We start from the raw sequence: 18,142 nt of genomic DNA on the forward strand, positions 1-18,142 counted from the left end.
CCCTTTTTGTAACAAAGTATAACACATTTATACTCCAGTACAATTCATTGGTGGCTGGAAATGCACTATTAATATTGGATGCCAACTGCTGTTAAACCTCACCGAAGGTGGTTCCTAATGCAGAGGACAAGCCCCCTGCAAATAAATACCAGCTTCACAAGCTTTAAATAGACAGGTTAGTGGTAAAAAAAAAAGTGACATCTTTACAATAACAGGGTCAATTATCTTGGGTCAATCCATGGAATGATATAAGTATGATGAGTTTGCCTTTCATGAATAGAATAAAAACATTCCATTAAGACATGAGCATGCGTGACAAGGACAGCAGGGGCTCATCTGATTGGCAGGGCTAAGCATGAATAGTCATTGAAAAAGATAAAAACATCCACTACATTTTCCCATTAGAGAAAATGGTTAATATGTGAGCCATTTCCCAATTGTCCGATTTAATATTGTAATGCAAAATACTGTGGTTGCAGCATTTGATGTTGACCCATGGTTTGTTTTCATACTTTCAAATGTAACAAGTGTTAAAATAGAGATATGAAAGGTTTAGTGCACTTCCTGCCAGCTGTTAAACAGAACTGGCGTGAAGGGTTTGTTTGGGCGTGGATAAAAGTCATGACGCCGATAGACAAAAGCAAAGAAGGTGGTAAGGGATTTTGTAGAAGCTTTAATCATTTATGTTTTGCAGTCACCCAGCAATCACGTACATTATACACATTTACAGTTTAAAAATAGGTTTTCAAAAATAAAATGTTTCATATTTACCTAACCAGTCAAGCCATTTACAGTTAGTACATCAAATTAGTAGACAGTTCTTCCTAAACAAGTGACAAATTTCTAATTAACCTAGAAAATCCTATTAATAAAAATAGCATTTATAAAGCTTGATTTAATTATCTACACCTACATTCTAATATTGCCATACAAATACAAGTATTACTTTAGGCAAAAAGGAATATGCAGGGTGGACAAAGATACAATTCCCAGTCAAAACAAGATTAACCACATTGTTTGCCCTTTCTAGGTACAGAGACTAGTTTAGCAACTGGCCTCCTTTGGTCTAGGTCATCCAATGGGGGAAACATGATCATAGAGCAATTGCATGATTAATTGTAATTCGGGTGATCAGTGGAGCTCCCCAACACCAAGTGGCTGGATAATCAGCTCATTAACATTGAACATCAAATTGAAATAGTGGTTTGAAATTAGCATTCATCTGAAATTAACATGGACTGAAATGGCATGTACTTAACCTTTAATGTATACATTAGCCTCAGGGATACTGTATAATAGAGCGTGGCAATTGGGACAACACTGAATGCAGTCCATCACCCATGACACCTACTGTACAAGCAGGTATAACCAACACCAAAGTTGGTAAATATTGTCTTTGTTAGCGGAGCTCCCTATTGAAGATGAAAGAATCAGTCAGTATACACATTCATTGGTTATACAGTATAATGACTGAAGCGCTTCATCCTAATAAAGTGCCAGAAGACATCTGCTCAATTAAGTTGATGAAAAGTTGCCTATTGTATGTGAACATTCCATTTAATTGAATGTTTTTCGTAGTGTGTAAGTGCAACGGAATGAGGGTCAGGGAAAAGCTAATCTGACTGCATTTCCAAGTGAGCAATAAACCTAATTTCGAGATTTCCAGAGGCATCAAGGACAAATCTATTTTTTTAGTGGAAATAATTGAAGTTTAGATGGTATGATACACTAAATGTTTCCTCCTTGGCCTAAATTATATAAGATAATGCAGGACTTCTATACATGGACAGATTGCTGCTAATGTTGGCATGTGTGAACCATCAACCTACATGCGTATCAACCTCTGTATATGTATAGGCCAGAGCCCCCCCCCCCCCTTACACTAGGACTTTGGTCATGAAGGTGGTGGCGAGGGCCAGGTGCAGGATTCTCATTCGGGGCTGGCCCGGGGCAGCGTTACACAGGTCCGAGCTACAGCAAGTCTTGTTTACGCTGTAGACTGTGACGTTGGAAATGGAAGGGAACTTGGTTGTAGACACCTTGTTGCAGTCGTTCATTTTCAGGCAGCCTTTTGACTTGATGTCCAAAACCTGAGCTGTGGATGAAAAGACATAAATAATAATGTGGTGCCTCTTGACTTAATTACTTGGGCATCGTCGTGCCAAGCGGCGCATAAACCAACAAACTAGGAATCGTAAGTGGTTTTCCATAAGCTTTTTGCCCCAAGGCAGAAAGCTGACAAGTGAAATTTTAGCATCTGCAAAGGGATGGTAGCAGGTTGTCTTCCTTCCTTGTTGGCTTCTGAAGAGGACAGAGGCTCTTAAAGGTGCAAAAACAGACAATAAAACTTACTGTTGTACTGGTCTTTGTAGCAAACTTGCACTTGTCTTTTACCAATTTCGCTGATACTGTAAGCTACTTATTGAGGAAATCCCTTACTTGCAATGCCTGCTATATGGATGTTGAACGCACTAAGTTGCGCTGGATAAGAGTATCTGCTAAATGATTACAATGTAAGACACCAATGACCTGGTCAGCCAGTCCTTACCTGCTTTTCCGACACCGTTGAAACATTGCTCGTCAGCGCCGCAGGTGACTTTGGTCTGGAACAAGTTGAAGACGCAGAGCTCACAGTTGAAGCACTGCAGAGCCTGGCCTAGGATGAGAAAGCAGGAGAAATAAAAACCAAGCAATACATTGCCATGCCATTCTACAAATCATCATGTTCAAGGAAACATTCTTGTAGATGACCCAATGCGTGTTGATGCAATCCTACATCATTGAGACAGTCTGTTAACATGGGCCAAACAGCGGTTTAGTCGTCGACTCCCCCCCGGTTTTGTTCACTTCAATGGATGAAGGGTCCAACCTGCGTAGGTACCATTATGGTTAATCATAGAAGGGCATGCATGGGTTGTTTGAATATTTGTTCACTACTCAAAACAAAGTTGTGTAGCTTTTGATGGGGACAGACAAAATGGCTGCTTCCCAGTAAGCACCACTCCAAAACATAGCAAAATCGGGTCAGGGAACTACCCTACTTTTATAAACAAGTAGTGTAGTTGTTTTAGGGGGCAGAGGAATGGTCTGCCGGAAACTACAGAGTGAACTGAATGAACGCAACAACCATAAATTCAACCAATTAGTTGCAAGTCCCTGAGCAAGTTGACTTATTCAAATAACCCTCCCAGAAACATGCAGTACCTTAGGAGTTCAAAACCTGGCCATCAAGTCGTGTGACAAGGTAAACATAACAGTGTACGTATATACCAGTGTGTGCACGTCAACCAGAAAAATATATGCCTTTCCATGAAAGCAGGAAAACATGGTATGACCTTCAATTATCAATGTCTGGTGGACAAAAAGCAATTTGATTGAACCAAGGAACGTTGGGTTGCTAAGAAAGGTTGTAAAAGCACTATTCAGAAGCCTGCCCCCCACCCCCCCGCCCAAACACTGGTTTCGGTTACACCCCATCGCAGATGAGTTCAGACTCAGGTTACAAAAAAACCCCACCAAACTTCCATTGAATGTGAGTGGATCTCCACAATCCAACCAGATGACTCAACTGCTTGGGTGTCATGTTCCACACAATATATACACACACACAAAAGTATGTGTACACCCAATTAGTGGAATCGGTCATTTCAGCCACACCCATTGCTGACAGGTGTATAAAAGCGAGCACTGCCGCCATGCAATCTCCATAGACAAACATTGGCAGTAGAATGGCCTTACTGAAGAGCTCAGTGACTTAATGTAGCACTGTCATAGGATGCCACCTTAAGTCAGTTCGTCATTTCTGCCCTGTTAGAGCTGCAAGTGCGGTTGTTGTGAAGTGGAAACGTCTAGGGGCAATAACTTCTCAGCCACGAAGTGGTAGGCCACATAAGCTCACAGAATGGGAACCCCAAGTGCTGAAGCGCGTAAAATAGTCTGTCTGTTGCAACACTCACAACCAAGTTCCAAATTGCCTCGAAGCAACGTCAGCACAATAAACGTTCGTCGGGAGCATCATGAAATTGGTTTGCAAGGCCTAGCAGCCGCACACACCTGAAGATCACCATGCCCAACGCCAAGCGTTAGTTGGTGTGGTGTAAAGCTCGGCACCATTGGACTCGAGTGGAAACGTGATTCATCACTCCAGAGAATGCTCTTCACCATCTGGCAGGCCGATGGACAAATCTGGGTTTGGCGGCTGCCAGGAGAACCATCTGCCCCAATGCATAGTGCAAACTGTAAAGTTTGGTGGAAGGAGGAATAATGATCTGGGGATGCTTTATTGTTTGAGCTTGGCCCCTTAGTTCCAATGAAAGGAAACCTTAACACTACAGTGTACAATGACATTCTAGATGAGTGTGCTTCCAACTTTGTGGCAACAGTTCAGGGAAGCCCCTTTCCTTTTTCAGCATGACAATGCCCCTGTGCATAAATTGAGGTCCATACACAAATGGTTTGTCGAGATCGGTGTGAAAGAACTTCTGGTCTGCACAGAGACCTGACCTCAACCCCCATTGATCACCTTTTGGATGAAATGGAACGCCGACTGCGAGCCAGGCCTAGTCGCCCAACATCAGTGCCTGACCTCAGTAATGCTCCTGGCTGAATGGAAGCAAGTTCCCACAGCAATGCTCCAACATCTAGTGGAAAGCCTTCTCAAATTATAGCAGCAAGGAGGGGGGACCAACTCCATATTTATGCCCATGGTTTTGGAATGACATGTTCGACAAGCAGCTGTCCACGGTCTTTGATGCACTACATGACAAAGTATCATTGTGACCTTGCAGACATTGATTCAGCTTTTATCCAACTTTAAAGCCACTCAGTGTATCAAAACATATTGTTGCCATTTGAGCTGATCATTCAATCATTGAATTCCATTCTTTAGGTTAAAATATGAAATAAGGTGTCGTTCCAACAAGACATCCTTGAGGGAATACCCAGAGAAGGCAGACGGGACAAATGTAAGCGCACAAGTAAACTTCCACTTGTCAACCTTCCCACTTAATGCTTTGACCTAAAAGCAGCCAAATGCTGATATTTTTTCCACTTATTGGTCTTCTGACCAATCAGAGCAGCTCTTTTGACAATAATTGTTCTAAAGAGCAGAGTTGGACTGCCTGTGTAAACTCAGACTAAGTGACGGTTTCCCCAGACACAAATCAAGCGTAGTCCTGGACTACAAAGCTATTTTGACCATGCTTTTTAGTTCAAGACTAGACTTAAATGTGTCTGGGAAACCGTCCCCATGAGTGAAAAACAATAAATTGTCCTCAATGAGAATGCTAATTCCCCTACCAGTACAGTACGTACAACAACCTACAGGCTCAGCTCCTGGAAGCACACCAAACAAGGTTGCCATACTGTGCATAGTAACGTACATGAGTCATGACATGAATGTTTCTGTCAGTCTTGGGGCCGCACCTTTACATTACCCTTCACAAATCCAGTCAAACCAGTTACCCAGTCTCTCCCATCCACCCACCAATCGGTCACCACCTCACAAAAACATGGACAGTCAGGTTGCGCAAACACAACTACGCCTAGGCTTACAGTTGGCTGCATTCCTGCCACAACAGGTAATTTACTGAACGCAATGAAGGGGTTAAGGATGAGCACACAAGCCTTGTTCGGACACGCAAGAGTATGGGGAGACGTGAGTCATATGGGAACTGACTGAGGCACCATAATGGTCGTCTGAGTCTATATTCGTCATCATGGGGAATGTTCACCACACAAGCACCATCTTAATAATGGTCTCCACCATTGTTGCCTTTTAAGAGGACAGTGAACATTGAGTATGAATAAACAGTTGCTCATACAACTCACCCTAAAAAAAATGCACAAAAAAAAAAAGTGGCCTATGACTGTCAAAAGGTTATACTTTAAGGCAGACTGGACATACTATATGTTTAGGACGTACATTATTAGAAACAATATGGTTTGTGTTATACCATATAAGGCAAATTATTATTACATGGACAAAGTGTAAGGCAGACTGATAAATACACAAGATTACCATGTCACAAAATAGTAATGGGGAATTTTATTGGCCTGTAGCAACATTCAAGCATCTTAAATTCCCCCCATCCGAAAGAAAACTCCTTGTGGGCCTATGCAGTATTGCATGGATTCCATTCAAACTACCAAGCCAACAAAACAGACCTGATAATCAGTTGTATAGTGCCCTGTACAGTCCTCAGCCCTATTTATGTTTTTGTATATTGTCGGGTGTTTATGTTCTGTAAGGAGTTTTACGCAAGCAGCGGTGTAAAGTACTAAGTTGTATTTTTGATGTATCTGTACTTCATTTATATTTGAAAACTTACTTTACTACAATCCTAAAGAAAATGTACTTTTTATTCCATACATGATCCCTGACACCCAAAAGTATGTTACATGTTGAATGCTTAGCAGGACAGATATGGTCCATTCACACACTTAAAAAGGGAACATTCCTGGTCATCCCTTACTGCCTCTGATCTGGCGGACTCACTAAAGACACATTCTTAATTTGTAAATTACATCTGTGTTGGTGTGCCAATACGGTCTTGTTTTCTTAATATAAAAAAAAGGAACTTGAAATGATTTATACTTTAACAATAACATTTACTTTTGATACTTACGTAGATTTAAAATCAAATACTTTTACTCAAGTAGTATTTTACTGGGTGACTGTCACGAGAGTCCTTTTCTATTACCTGAGTAAAATTACAGTATGACAACTGGGTACTTTTTGCACCACTGGATGCAAGGCAACATTCTGTGAAAACAGACAAAATGCCATCTTGACAAAGTTGCCTAAAGTAAACTGGTAGCATAAGGAAACATTCTCCCTGTGTTACTGTTGGACATACGCTTCTCACGTCATTGTACAAAAACACTACATTTGCAGATACTCATCTCATCAGGCTTATAAATGAGCAAAACAGACTTGATAGATTTCTAACATGAGTACCAAAAGTTGTCCACCTGATGACAATGTTGCCTGATGAGACTCCCATGGTGTGTTGTAATCTAGAGCCTTGACCAGGCAGATCAAGGCTTTCAACAAACATTGTGTATTGAATTATAGTGAACGAGAAGGTAGATCAGGATTCCGTAAAATAACCGATCAGGTTATTCAGAACAATTGGTTACGCATCTCCCAGTTCTAAGGCCCACCATGATGTACAGTGCAACAAAACAATTGAGAAGGAGAGGACAGTGGCTTTATGGATGTGATGATTCTATTCATTTTAAGTGGTCTAATGTTGTCTCAACTGAGCAAGTCTCATCTTATTTAAATAATCTGGACATATAGTACACAAAACATTTGCTTACGCCTAAAATCCTTTACAAATAAAGGAACTATTCCAATGTTCATTCCAACCTGTGTTCAGTAAAGCCGAGCAAAAGCCAAAGTATTTAGTATCGTTTGCCTTTCCCAATTTCTGTTTCCCCTAAATGTTCTCTAAAAAAAGGTTACACTACATTAGCAAAAGTATTTAAATAGCCAATAAATTACTGGGAGTTTATATATGGAGTGTGCGACTCTTTATTTTCATAGTTGACACCTGCTCATCAAACACATAATTCCAAAATAAGGGGCATTAATATAGAGTTGGTCAACCGTTGCTGCTACAACAGCCTCTACTCTTCTGGAAAGGCTTTCCACTAGATGTTGGAACATTGCTGCGAGGACTTGCTTCCATTCAGCCACAAGAGCATTAGTGAGGTCGAGCACGGATGTTGGGTGATTAGGCCTGCTTACAGTTGGCGTTCAAATTTATCCCAAAGGTGTTCGATGGGGTTGGGGTCAGGGCTCTGCAGGCCAGTCAAGTTCTTTCACACCGATCGACAGTTCTGTATGGCCCTCGCTTTGTGCACGGGGGAATTGTCATGCTGAAACAGGAAAGGGCCTTCCCCGAACTGTTGCCAAAGTTGGTAGCACAGAATCGTCAAGAATGGCATTGTATGCTGTAGCATTAGATTTTCCTTCACTGGAACTAAGGGGTCCGAACCATGAAACAGCCCCAGACCATTATTCCTCCGCCACCAAACTTTAGTTTAAGATGGCATCCTACGGCGGTGCCACGTTCAATGTCACTGGGCTCTTCAGTAAGGCCATTCAAACCAATGTTTGTCTATGGAGATTGTGTGGCTGTGTGATTGATTTATACACCCGTCTGCAATGGTGGCTAAAATAGCCACGTCCACTAATTTCAAAGGGTATCCACATACTGTTGTGTTCATAGTGTACCATAATTCCCGTAGTCAAGTAAAATGTTTTACCTTGAGGGTGTCAGCAATGCACACTAGTTCTACACCATGTCCCTGAAAGGTTAAACCTTTTACTCTGCCGCCATCTGGTGGCATTTTCTAAACTATACATATTGTATACTGCCCTCAAAGTACAGTTAAGTTTACAAAAGTCCTACAAACACATCCTTAGTACTGTTAGAAAGGTAAGAACTGTGGGATTCAGATAAAGGTATCAACATTTGCAAAACTAGTTTCTATTGCACACATTCAGGTAGGCCCCTCCCACTTGTTTTCTAGTGAATACACCCCAGAGTATTACACTGAACAGAGCCAAAAGAGTAAGCGAGCAACGTTACATTCGCATACGGTCTTAGTTTCACTGACAAAAAAACTTCAGGGGAACCTATGCAAATGTATGAAATCATGTTCTGAAAATATTTGGTAAAAATCATGAGGAATGAGGCCAGAAATTGTGTCATTTTGATTCTTACATAGTCACAATTCAGGAAGAACTCAGTCAAGGTCGATGATTGCAGAAAATCCTATAGTAAGGGTGTGGTTTGAAACCAGAGCTGGGACAAAGGCATGCTTCGCGGAACTAAGGTATTTAAAACTATGGGTCACACAAAAACGGCAAGCCTTTAAAAATCAGATGCATAATGTGGACAGGTTCTGACACGCAATCTAGGCGAGTCTAGTATGCCTGGATCTGTGCCTAAGGGTTTGACAAACCACACATACCAACCCTAAACATAAAATGGGGTGGAATGAATTCACCGAAAAAAAAAAAGAAAGATAAAGAGCCACCAAGTTAGGACTAAGAGTCTCATGGCAAATTAAAGGTATAGTTCACCCAAATTATGAAGTTTCCTTAGCCTGTTAGCATTACATGTTATTCTTTACCGGAGGGATTTTTACAATGCATTTTATTTCACCATTAATTAATCAGGTAGGCCAGTTGAAAACAAGTTCATTTACAACTGTGACCAGGCCAAGATAAAGCAAAGCGCCAAAAACAGTTCCACATGGGGTAAACAAACGTATAGTCAGTAACACAATAGAAATTCTATGTTACAGTGTGTGCAAATCTAGGAAGATTAGGATATACTTACACGCCACCAGGGTCTGAACTTGAATGGAAAATTACTGAGGATAATAGCGGACGATATTGCCACTCCTAGTTGCCATTTCTTCAATCTAAGCCTACTAGAAAGTGTGCGCCTTCAGGCCTGGAGAGAAGTTAAAGAATTTCCGCTACCCAAGAATAGTAAAGCCCCCTTAACTGGCTCAAATAGCCGACCAATCAGCCCGTTATCAACCCTTAGAAAACTTCCACTTATAGGGAAGGTCATTCAACAAGCATAGAACTTACACAAATGACTGATTGGCTGAGAAAATTATCAAACGATTGTCGGGGCTGTTGTGTGGCTTTTGACATTAACGATCATAGTCTGCTGCCTGAAAATCCTGTTATAGCGTTACACCCCCTGCTATATTGTGGATAGATTTACCTGTCTAACAGAACACAGATGGTGTTCTTTAATGGAAGCCACTCCAACATTCCCCAGGGCAGCCGTTTAGGCCCCTTACTTTTCAGATGACTCAACCTTCTTGCCCTTTGTGCTGTCTGTGCCCAATGTTTGTACCATGTTTTGTGCTGCTACCATATGTTGCTGCCTTGCCTGGAGAGCTAGCATTAATGACATGCATGTCAAGTTCATGGCTCAAAGTAGAGGAGAGATTGACTTCATCACGGCTTGTTTTTGTTCGAGGTGTTGACAAGCTGAATGTACCGAGCGGTCTGTTTAAACTACAAGCACACAGCTCAGACACACATGCATACCTCACAAGACATGCCAGAGGTCTCTTCACAATCCACAAGTCCAGAACAGACTATGGGAGGTGCACAGTACTACATAGAGCCATCACTACATGGAACTCTATTCCACATCAGGTAACTGAGTCAAACAGTAGAAGCAGATTATTATATATTTTTTCTCCACACTATGAAACAGTGGGGACTGAAGAGATGGCACACGTTCACTAATATTGTTGTGTAGTGGTATCATACATTGTGTTGTGGATGTGGTGGTGTGACAGTTTATGTAATGTTTTATCCTTTGTTGTGTGTAATAAGTGTCTTAATGTGTTTGGATCCCAGGAAGAGTAGAGTAGCTGCCTTGGGAGCAGCGAATCGGGATCCCTAATAAAATACCAATTACTACATAGCAGGATAAATGAGTACGCCAGCTAACTTTTTTTCAAGACCGGCTTGAAATTGGAATAGTCCAATTTACTTTAAACATCAGCTTTCTTCATTAAAATCAGAAAATAAAGAGTTGTTTATCAAGTTTAGCTGACTAACTCACTCATCGATCCTGCTTTGTAGTATAGGCCTACCGATCTGGCCACTGTCTCAAACTTTTTAGCACAAATCCAATGCAAGTCAGTGGTACCGCTATTAGCGTTTCCACTTCATATCCAAATCTATAAGTAGCCTAGCTTCATTGAGGTGAACAGATACTTTAGGGTGTTTTGGAAATGTAATTGAAAAAAAAGGGAAAAAAGTTAGCATTTGAAAGTGGCCAGGTGAAGAAAACCAAAGCCTGGATCGCTGTCATACCTTGTCCATAGACTGCTTACAGGGTAAGGAAACCAATTTTATTCTGTAATTTGGGTTAACTATCCATTTAACCATAAATAAATAATTGATGACATTCCTTCATAAAGCATTGTTATCTGCTGACCATATAGTCTATATAGTCAATAAGGGTCAAGTCATCCCAGGTTTACAAAATGGGCTACATTAGCCCAAGAGGTACTCTTAAGGAGCCTGATGGTACCGTTACTCCTGACCGTTCACAACCATTGGCACATTCTAAAATCCGATGTCTCGGTAATGTGTTTTTGGACATTCCCTTGGTCATATTCTCACGGGGCAGAAATCTTAGAGACCAATTGGTAAACTGATTTACGACCAAGATATTCCTGAACAACGTCTTCGCGCCCCTACTGGAAGGAAATTACAAGTGTAATGGCTGTGCTCAATGCAATGGCAATTATAAATGTAGATCCTTAAAACACCCACAAACTCACAAAATCGATCCCAATCAAAAGGTGTTATTACGTGCTCCACTAAGGCAGTTATTTATCTTGTAACTTGTGGTAAAAATTATGTGGGTAAAACAAAGCGCAAATTAAAAGTACGCATCTCAGAGCATCGTAGCACCATTAGGTGCAAAAACTTTACTTACCCAGTTGCGGCCCACTTTTTGGAGGCAGGCCACTCGATTTCGTTTCTGCGTTATATTGGCATCGAACATGTCACCCTCCCTAGGAGAGGGCGTGACCTTGATAATTTATTGTTAAAACGAGAGACTGCCTGGATCTTTAACTTAAAGACCCTTGCTCCCTTCAGTCTCAATGTAGACTGATCTGAAGCCATTCTTGTGATTGTTACTTTGCCATTGTAGTCGTTTGTAAGCTTGTGTAGTCTAAAATGAATCTATGATCGTATGCTATCCATTTGTTGTTTGTTTGCTGTTCTTTGTATGCCATTTTAATATCTGAGAATAAAACAATGATATTAGGCCACTCATGGCCATGATTACAGACACCTGTGTCTTCTGACACTATATAAACGAGTCATTCCGCAGGGTTTGTGATTAGACCCTGATGAAGACAGCTTGGCTGTTGGTAATTAAATTTTTGCATCTGAGCTCCTAGAGTGTGCGGCTCTTTTATTTTGAAGTTTACGCCGCTAGCCAGCACCTCGCCTAAATAGGTGCGCGTTTCTTTTTCTTCTAGGTTGTAAGTAACAAGAACATTTCCCAGACATATCTGATATGGGCAGAAAGCTTAAAATCTTAAAATAACTGCACTGTCCAATTTACAGTAGCTTATACAGTGAAAGAATACCATGCTATTTGAGGAGTGCGCACAGTTATGAAATTGAAAATGTATCAATTAGGCACGTTTGGGAAGACTTGATACAACATTGAACAGAAGTGCAATGGTTCAGTCTAAAACTGTCCATACACTGCTGCCATCTAGTGGCAAATATTAAAATTGCACCTAACCTGGAATAATACATTGACATTTCACTTGCATTTCAAAGATGAAAAAATTGAGTGTTGTCTTTTTATTGTCTCTTACCAGATCCTAATCTGTTACATTCTCTGACATTAATTTCACATTTACACTAAATTTAAAGCGTTTCCTTTCAAATGGTATCAAGAATGTGCATATTCTTGCTTCAGGTCCTGAGCTACAGGCAGTTAGATTTGGGTATGTCATTTGCTAACTGCTGACTGACTACAAAGCAACATTACTGCATGATTGTAATGGGTTTACTAATGTATTAGTTCTATTAGCTATGTTAACTAGGACATTATTTTAGCTAATAAGGGGACAAGGATGTAGGCTGTGTAACAGTTATGACATGGTTTGGCTTGGAAAAGTTATTCTAGGTCACATACAGCTGATGTGTTCACTGAAGTCCACAAACGAAGGGGAAAGGTGAGTACAGACTACAATGGATACGTGGCTACAATTAAAGTGAACTGTGTTTATGCGTGATCAGGGGTGTATTAATTTGGCCGATTCTGTTAATGTTTCAACCGAAAAAACGAAGCGGGGTTAAGTTAATAAACGGAATTTGTCCAAATGATACTCTCGTTTTCAACTGTTGGACTAAGGATTACAGGCATGAGTCACTGTCTGTCCAAGAATTTCTCTCACCTGTGTGCTCCTACTTTGTAAACTTTTCATAGGCTAGGTTGTAGCAACCTCATGATAAGTTTAGGGAAAATGTAGTAGCCTAGACCTATCGATGTTAAATACAACTGGGTGAAAGGAATATGAATGACAGGCATCCAACATGCTGTAATAGAAATAAGGTCATGCTCATGGAAAATAAATCGTCCTCCATCATAAACGGCACATTAGACTCCTTACTCCAATGACCTACGTGTAATGGAACCGAGTAATGAACAAGGGCTTGGGCTACGGTAGCTACAATGTTACCATTTCTAGAAGCGCATCGTGCCTTAGCTAAAACAAATATTACATTTACATTTAAGTCATTTAGCAGACGCTCTTATCCAGAGCGACTTACAAATTGGTGCATTCACCTTATGACATCGAGTGGAACAGCCACTTTACAATAGTGCATCTAAATATTTTAGGGGGGGTGAGAAGGATTACTTTATCCTATCCTAGGTATTCCTTAAAGAGGTGGGGTTTCAGGTGTCTCCGGAAGGTGGTGATTGACTCCGCTGTCCTGGCGTCGTAATATGATTGATTAAATCAGTTTCAGATATTAATCTCAAATGTTTCATTGGTGGCAATTGAAAACTCAAATAAAGGCCACTTCATTACCATCACGTCAATGAAGTAGGATGAGTAAAACTGTTCAAAAAGCTGTTGATTATTTTATTGTAACCAGTTTATGGAAGAATCCAAGCTCTTATTATACATTATTTTTTTCCATACAAAGACTAAAAAACACATCAGTATATTCAGTTAACATTATAACATGGACAAATAGCAGCAGATAATTTCATAATACTAATATATTGAACTTTTCAGATAAACTAGTACAATTTTTTCTTTGCCCCTTTCCCGCTCTGATACGAGGATCCGAACTTTCAAATACAAACAATTAAGCTGATTTTCAGATCTTTTTCACTAGTAATTGGTCTTTTGACCAATCAGACCAGTTATTTTGCCAATAATTGAGCAAAAGGTCAGAATTTGGCTTCTTACGACATCCACGTTTTCTAATTGGCTGTAAAGTTAACCTATTGATATGATAAAGTATCGTGTGTCTTATTTCAAGATAATACAGTTTAGCTTCGGATGAAGAGGATTGTCGAATACCGTTTAGTCTAAACAATTCATTACACACATATCGAAGATTGTTTTAGGCATCAAAGTGATACCTAAATGAGACAAGCAATTGTTTCTTACCAACTGAAAAACACAGGCCAACTGCGAAAATGCTGAGAATAATTCTGTTCATCGTTGAAAAAAAAGAAGTTTCGCAGGTGTTTCTATCCTTGCCTCTATGGACCGTTAGCTATGTGCTCAAACAACAAAGCTTTTCACCAACTCGCTATTTATAACCTCCCTCCCATCACCACAGACGCGTCGCCGTTATACAAGGTAGAGGTATCTTGGCCACGTTCAGTTGCAAAACGTCCTGAACGTTGCAGATAGAAATTCCACGAATAGAGCCGACGTGATTCCTTATTCTACATGTCGGAGCAGGGCGTTGGACATACCTTTGAGGGAAGCATGTGCTCAAAATGAACCCCCTCCCATCCCCCTTAAAAAAAAACGTTTATAATTCACAGCATCACAGAAATTCACAGCATACCAAATGCCACCATAGGCAATTATTAAAAATGTTACATTTTATAGGCATATTTATTTCTGCAACAACACTTATCACAAATTGTAAGTAAGCTAGTTTTAGTGCCTCCTAAACACATGATTGACATTGGGAAAATAGCTGATCCTTGATGACGACTTGCGGGCACTTTGGAGATTGGAAGGGCTGTGTTGGAGAGTCATGTTTGTTCTACATAGCATATTTCTTTCTGAATGTTCCAACACGTTGCTTCCTGCTGAACAAGCCCCAGCTCTCACCACACCCTAATTTGCCCTCCCACCTGTGCACAGGTGATGGTGGTGTTCAAGAGACAATAAGCAATGTTCTTTAGTTAGGGGGTGTCAAACTCATTCCATGGGAGGGTCCAGTGTCTGCTGTTTTTCGTTATTTCCTTTCAATTCGTGTCCAATTAAGACAAACAACCAATTAGTTACTTTAATTGATCAGGGGAGGAATTAAAACCTGCAGACACTCAAGGCCCACAGTGGAATGAGTTTGACCTAGTAGGCGACAGGTCATTATATAGGCATGAGGAATCAGACAAAATAGGCCCTACGTCATGTTAACAGTATTTCTCGTTTTGGTTCCAATTAATCTGCTGAAAGGAGAAGTAATCTAAATGTTGGGGAAGTGAATAACCTATGGAAAACAACACAAGTGAGCAAACAGGCCCAAATAGACCGTTTCAAATACACAAAAATGAATATCTTGCAACTGAAAACATTGGTTGTGTTATTTTCTGTGTCATAGTGTTTTCACCCCAGTATCTTTCCCGATATCTCAGGCTGCCTATCCTGTCTGAAATGTGTCTATGTTGTTCTGTGAAAGAGCAGGGCCCGAGTTTCTTACTGTGCATGTGACCATTGACCGTTTGTATATTTTTGACATTCTTAAACGGATTACATTTGAAGGTTAGCTCTATTGGAATATTAGAATGATTTGCCAATAATAATATTAGCTGTACGTCTATATCCTTTGGAGGTGTGGCAGTTTGTTCTTTAAACCACGGTGTCTATGATAAATACAGCTAATACGAAGTACATCTAGTTCCCTCCCCGTACGTCTATATCCTTTGGAGGTGTGGCAGTTTGTTCTTTAAACCACGGTGTTTATGGTAAATACAGCTAATACGAAGTACATATATTCCCCTCCCCGTATGTACATCATAGGCCTGCCATACGATCAGGGGCTTTACCTACCTCCAATGTCAATGTGTGGAATTTTCCATCAGCAGTAGTAAGTCTCAAATATGCTTGCGTACACACACACACACACACACACACACACACACACAGACACACACAACGCAATATAATAAGCTATGTGCATGCCAATTCAACCTGTGCCAACATGTTAGACAGATCACTGTCTGAAGGAGTCTGGTGGTAAGAGACCATCGTCCTCCAGCACTGAATGTTGAAGTGATCAGAGAAACACAATTCTTTCAGTCATTGGCTTGGCCATCATGCACCAAATGAGAGCATTCCGCAATGTATTGTGTATTGTTTGCTTGTTATTCGGGCAACCCATTGGGCACAAACTGGTTCAATCAATGTTGTTTCAATGTAATTTGTCAACGTATTGTGATGTGGAAAATACATTGGATTTGAAAAAACTAATCAACTGTTTTGAGGGTGAAATTTCAACCACAGGATTGTGTCATTATGGTAACCAAATTTCAACAGACCAACCTTGTATAAAATACGTTGAATTTGTACATTTAAAACAATGTCAGAATTTCAACATTATATCCACTATCAGAAAAAAAAAACAATAGGCTGGGCAGCACCTCCTACTGGAGAATTGATCTATCTACAGCTACCCTCTGATCTCCCAAGCCCTGCTTAGCTATGATATTATTACCAATGTGATATTGTGAGAATGATTGTTGAGAGATCTCTCCACTTAAAAAGGAATTAGATTCACTGTTGCTATGGAAGACATTCCAAAGGGTAGGTTTAACAGATACAAATTAAATGTGACCATACTTTATCAATGATGCTATTTAGGCCTATATATCATTTGCTATTGTTTCAATTCAACCCATAATTTAACTAAAAATAGACAATAAATAGGCCTAGGGTTTCAAGCTCTGGTTGATTTCAAATGTAATGATATTTAGTGATATTCAGCAGCAGCTACCCAGCAGCTAGCCAGCTAGCAAACGTCCACCGTCTACCGAATAGCAGCACTGTAGAAACTATTACACTCAACTGAACGACTTGATTAGTGTAGTGTTAGCTAGCTACATAGTTGTCTTTGCTGTCTTCGTATCCAAGATAATTGTGTAGTTTAGAGCGTGTAGTCTTAGAGTGATTATCTTAATTTACCGAGGTTAGCTAGCCAGCTATTTGTCGTCCTTAACGTAGGAGACACTGCTAGCTAGCCAACAGCTAGCCAACGTCTACTGAATAGAACTTCCGCACTCAACAACCCGGTCGCATTCCGCTTCGCTCCACAGGTAGTATCACATTTTCATTTCATTTCATTACAGCACAACGGTTTGATTTGTTTGATCGTAGCTAGCTACATAGCTAGCTACATAGCCGTCAGTGTATCAAAGATAATTGTGTAGTCTAGAGCGATTTTCTAGGTTAGCTAGCCAGCTATTGTCGTTCTTTTAACGCAACGTAGCGTAATCAACACTGCTAGCTAGCCAGCTAGCCCCCGAATAGCAGCACTGTAGAAACTATTACACTCAACGGAACGACTTGATTAGTGTAGTGTCAACAACGCAGCCACTGCCAGCTAGCCTACAAAGTCAACAACGCAGCCACTGCCAGCTAGCCTACTTCAGCAGTACTGTATCATTTTAATCATTTTAGTCAATAAGATTCTTGCTACGTAAGCTTAACTTTCTGAACATTCGAGACGTGTAGTCCACTTGTCATTCAATCTCCTTGCATTAGCTGTAGCCTGTCAACTATGTGTCTGTCTATCCCTGTTATCTCCTCTGCACAGACCATACAAACGCTCCACACCGCGTGGCGCGGCCACCCTAATCTGGTGGTCCCAGCGCGCACGACCCACGTGGAGTTCCAGGTCTCCGGTAGCCTCTGGAACTGCCGATCTGCGGCCAACAAGGCAGAGTTCATCTCAGCCTATGCCTCCCTCCAGTCCCTCGACTTCTTGGCACTGACGGAAACATGGATCACCACAGATAACACTGCTACTCCTACTGCTCTCTCTTCGTCCGCCCACGTGTTCTCGCACACCCCGAGAGCTTCTGGTCAGCGGGGTGGTGGCACCGGGATCCTCATCTCTCCCAAGTGGTCATTCTCTCTTTCTCCCCTTACCCATCTGTCTATCGCCTCCTTTGAATATCATGCTGTCACAGTTACCAGCCCTTTCAAGCTTAACATCCTTATCATTTATCGCCCTCCAGGTCCCCTCGGAGAGTTCATCAATGAGCTTGATGTCTTGATAAGCTCCTTTCCTGAGGACGGCTCACCTCTCACAGTTCTGGGCGACTTTAACCTCCCCACGTCTACCTTTGACTCATTC

At 40.9% G+C, this 18,142-nt stretch overlaps 1 protein-coding gene across 1 annotated transcript; it reads right to left on the reverse strand.

Moving 5' to 3' along the window:
* Nucleotides 1-653: 653 nt before the first annotated feature.
* Nucleotides 654-14,382, reverse strand: LOC118399156 (sperm acrosome membrane-associated protein 4-like). Its single transcript, XM_035794983.2, has 3 exons — nucleotides 14,215-14,382; nucleotides 2,549-2,656; nucleotides 654-2,095 (listed from the first exon to the last, which is right to left on the reverse strand). Exons 1-3 carry the CDS (start codon nucleotides 14,264-14,266, stop codon nucleotides 1,878-1,880), a joined length of 378 nt encoding a protein of 125 aa, XP_035650876.1. The 5' UTR covers nucleotides 14,267-14,382; the 3' UTR covers nucleotides 654-1,877.
* Nucleotides 14,383-18,142: the final 3,760 nt, after the last annotated feature.

The sequence above is a fragment of the Oncorhynchus keta genome, chromosome 20 (assembly GCF_023373465.1).
Source record: "Oncorhynchus keta strain PuntledgeMale-10-30-2019 chromosome 20, Oket_V2, whole genome shotgun sequence".
Classification (NCBI taxonomy): Eukaryota; Metazoa; Chordata; class Actinopteri; order Salmoniformes; family Salmonidae; genus Oncorhynchus; species Oncorhynchus keta.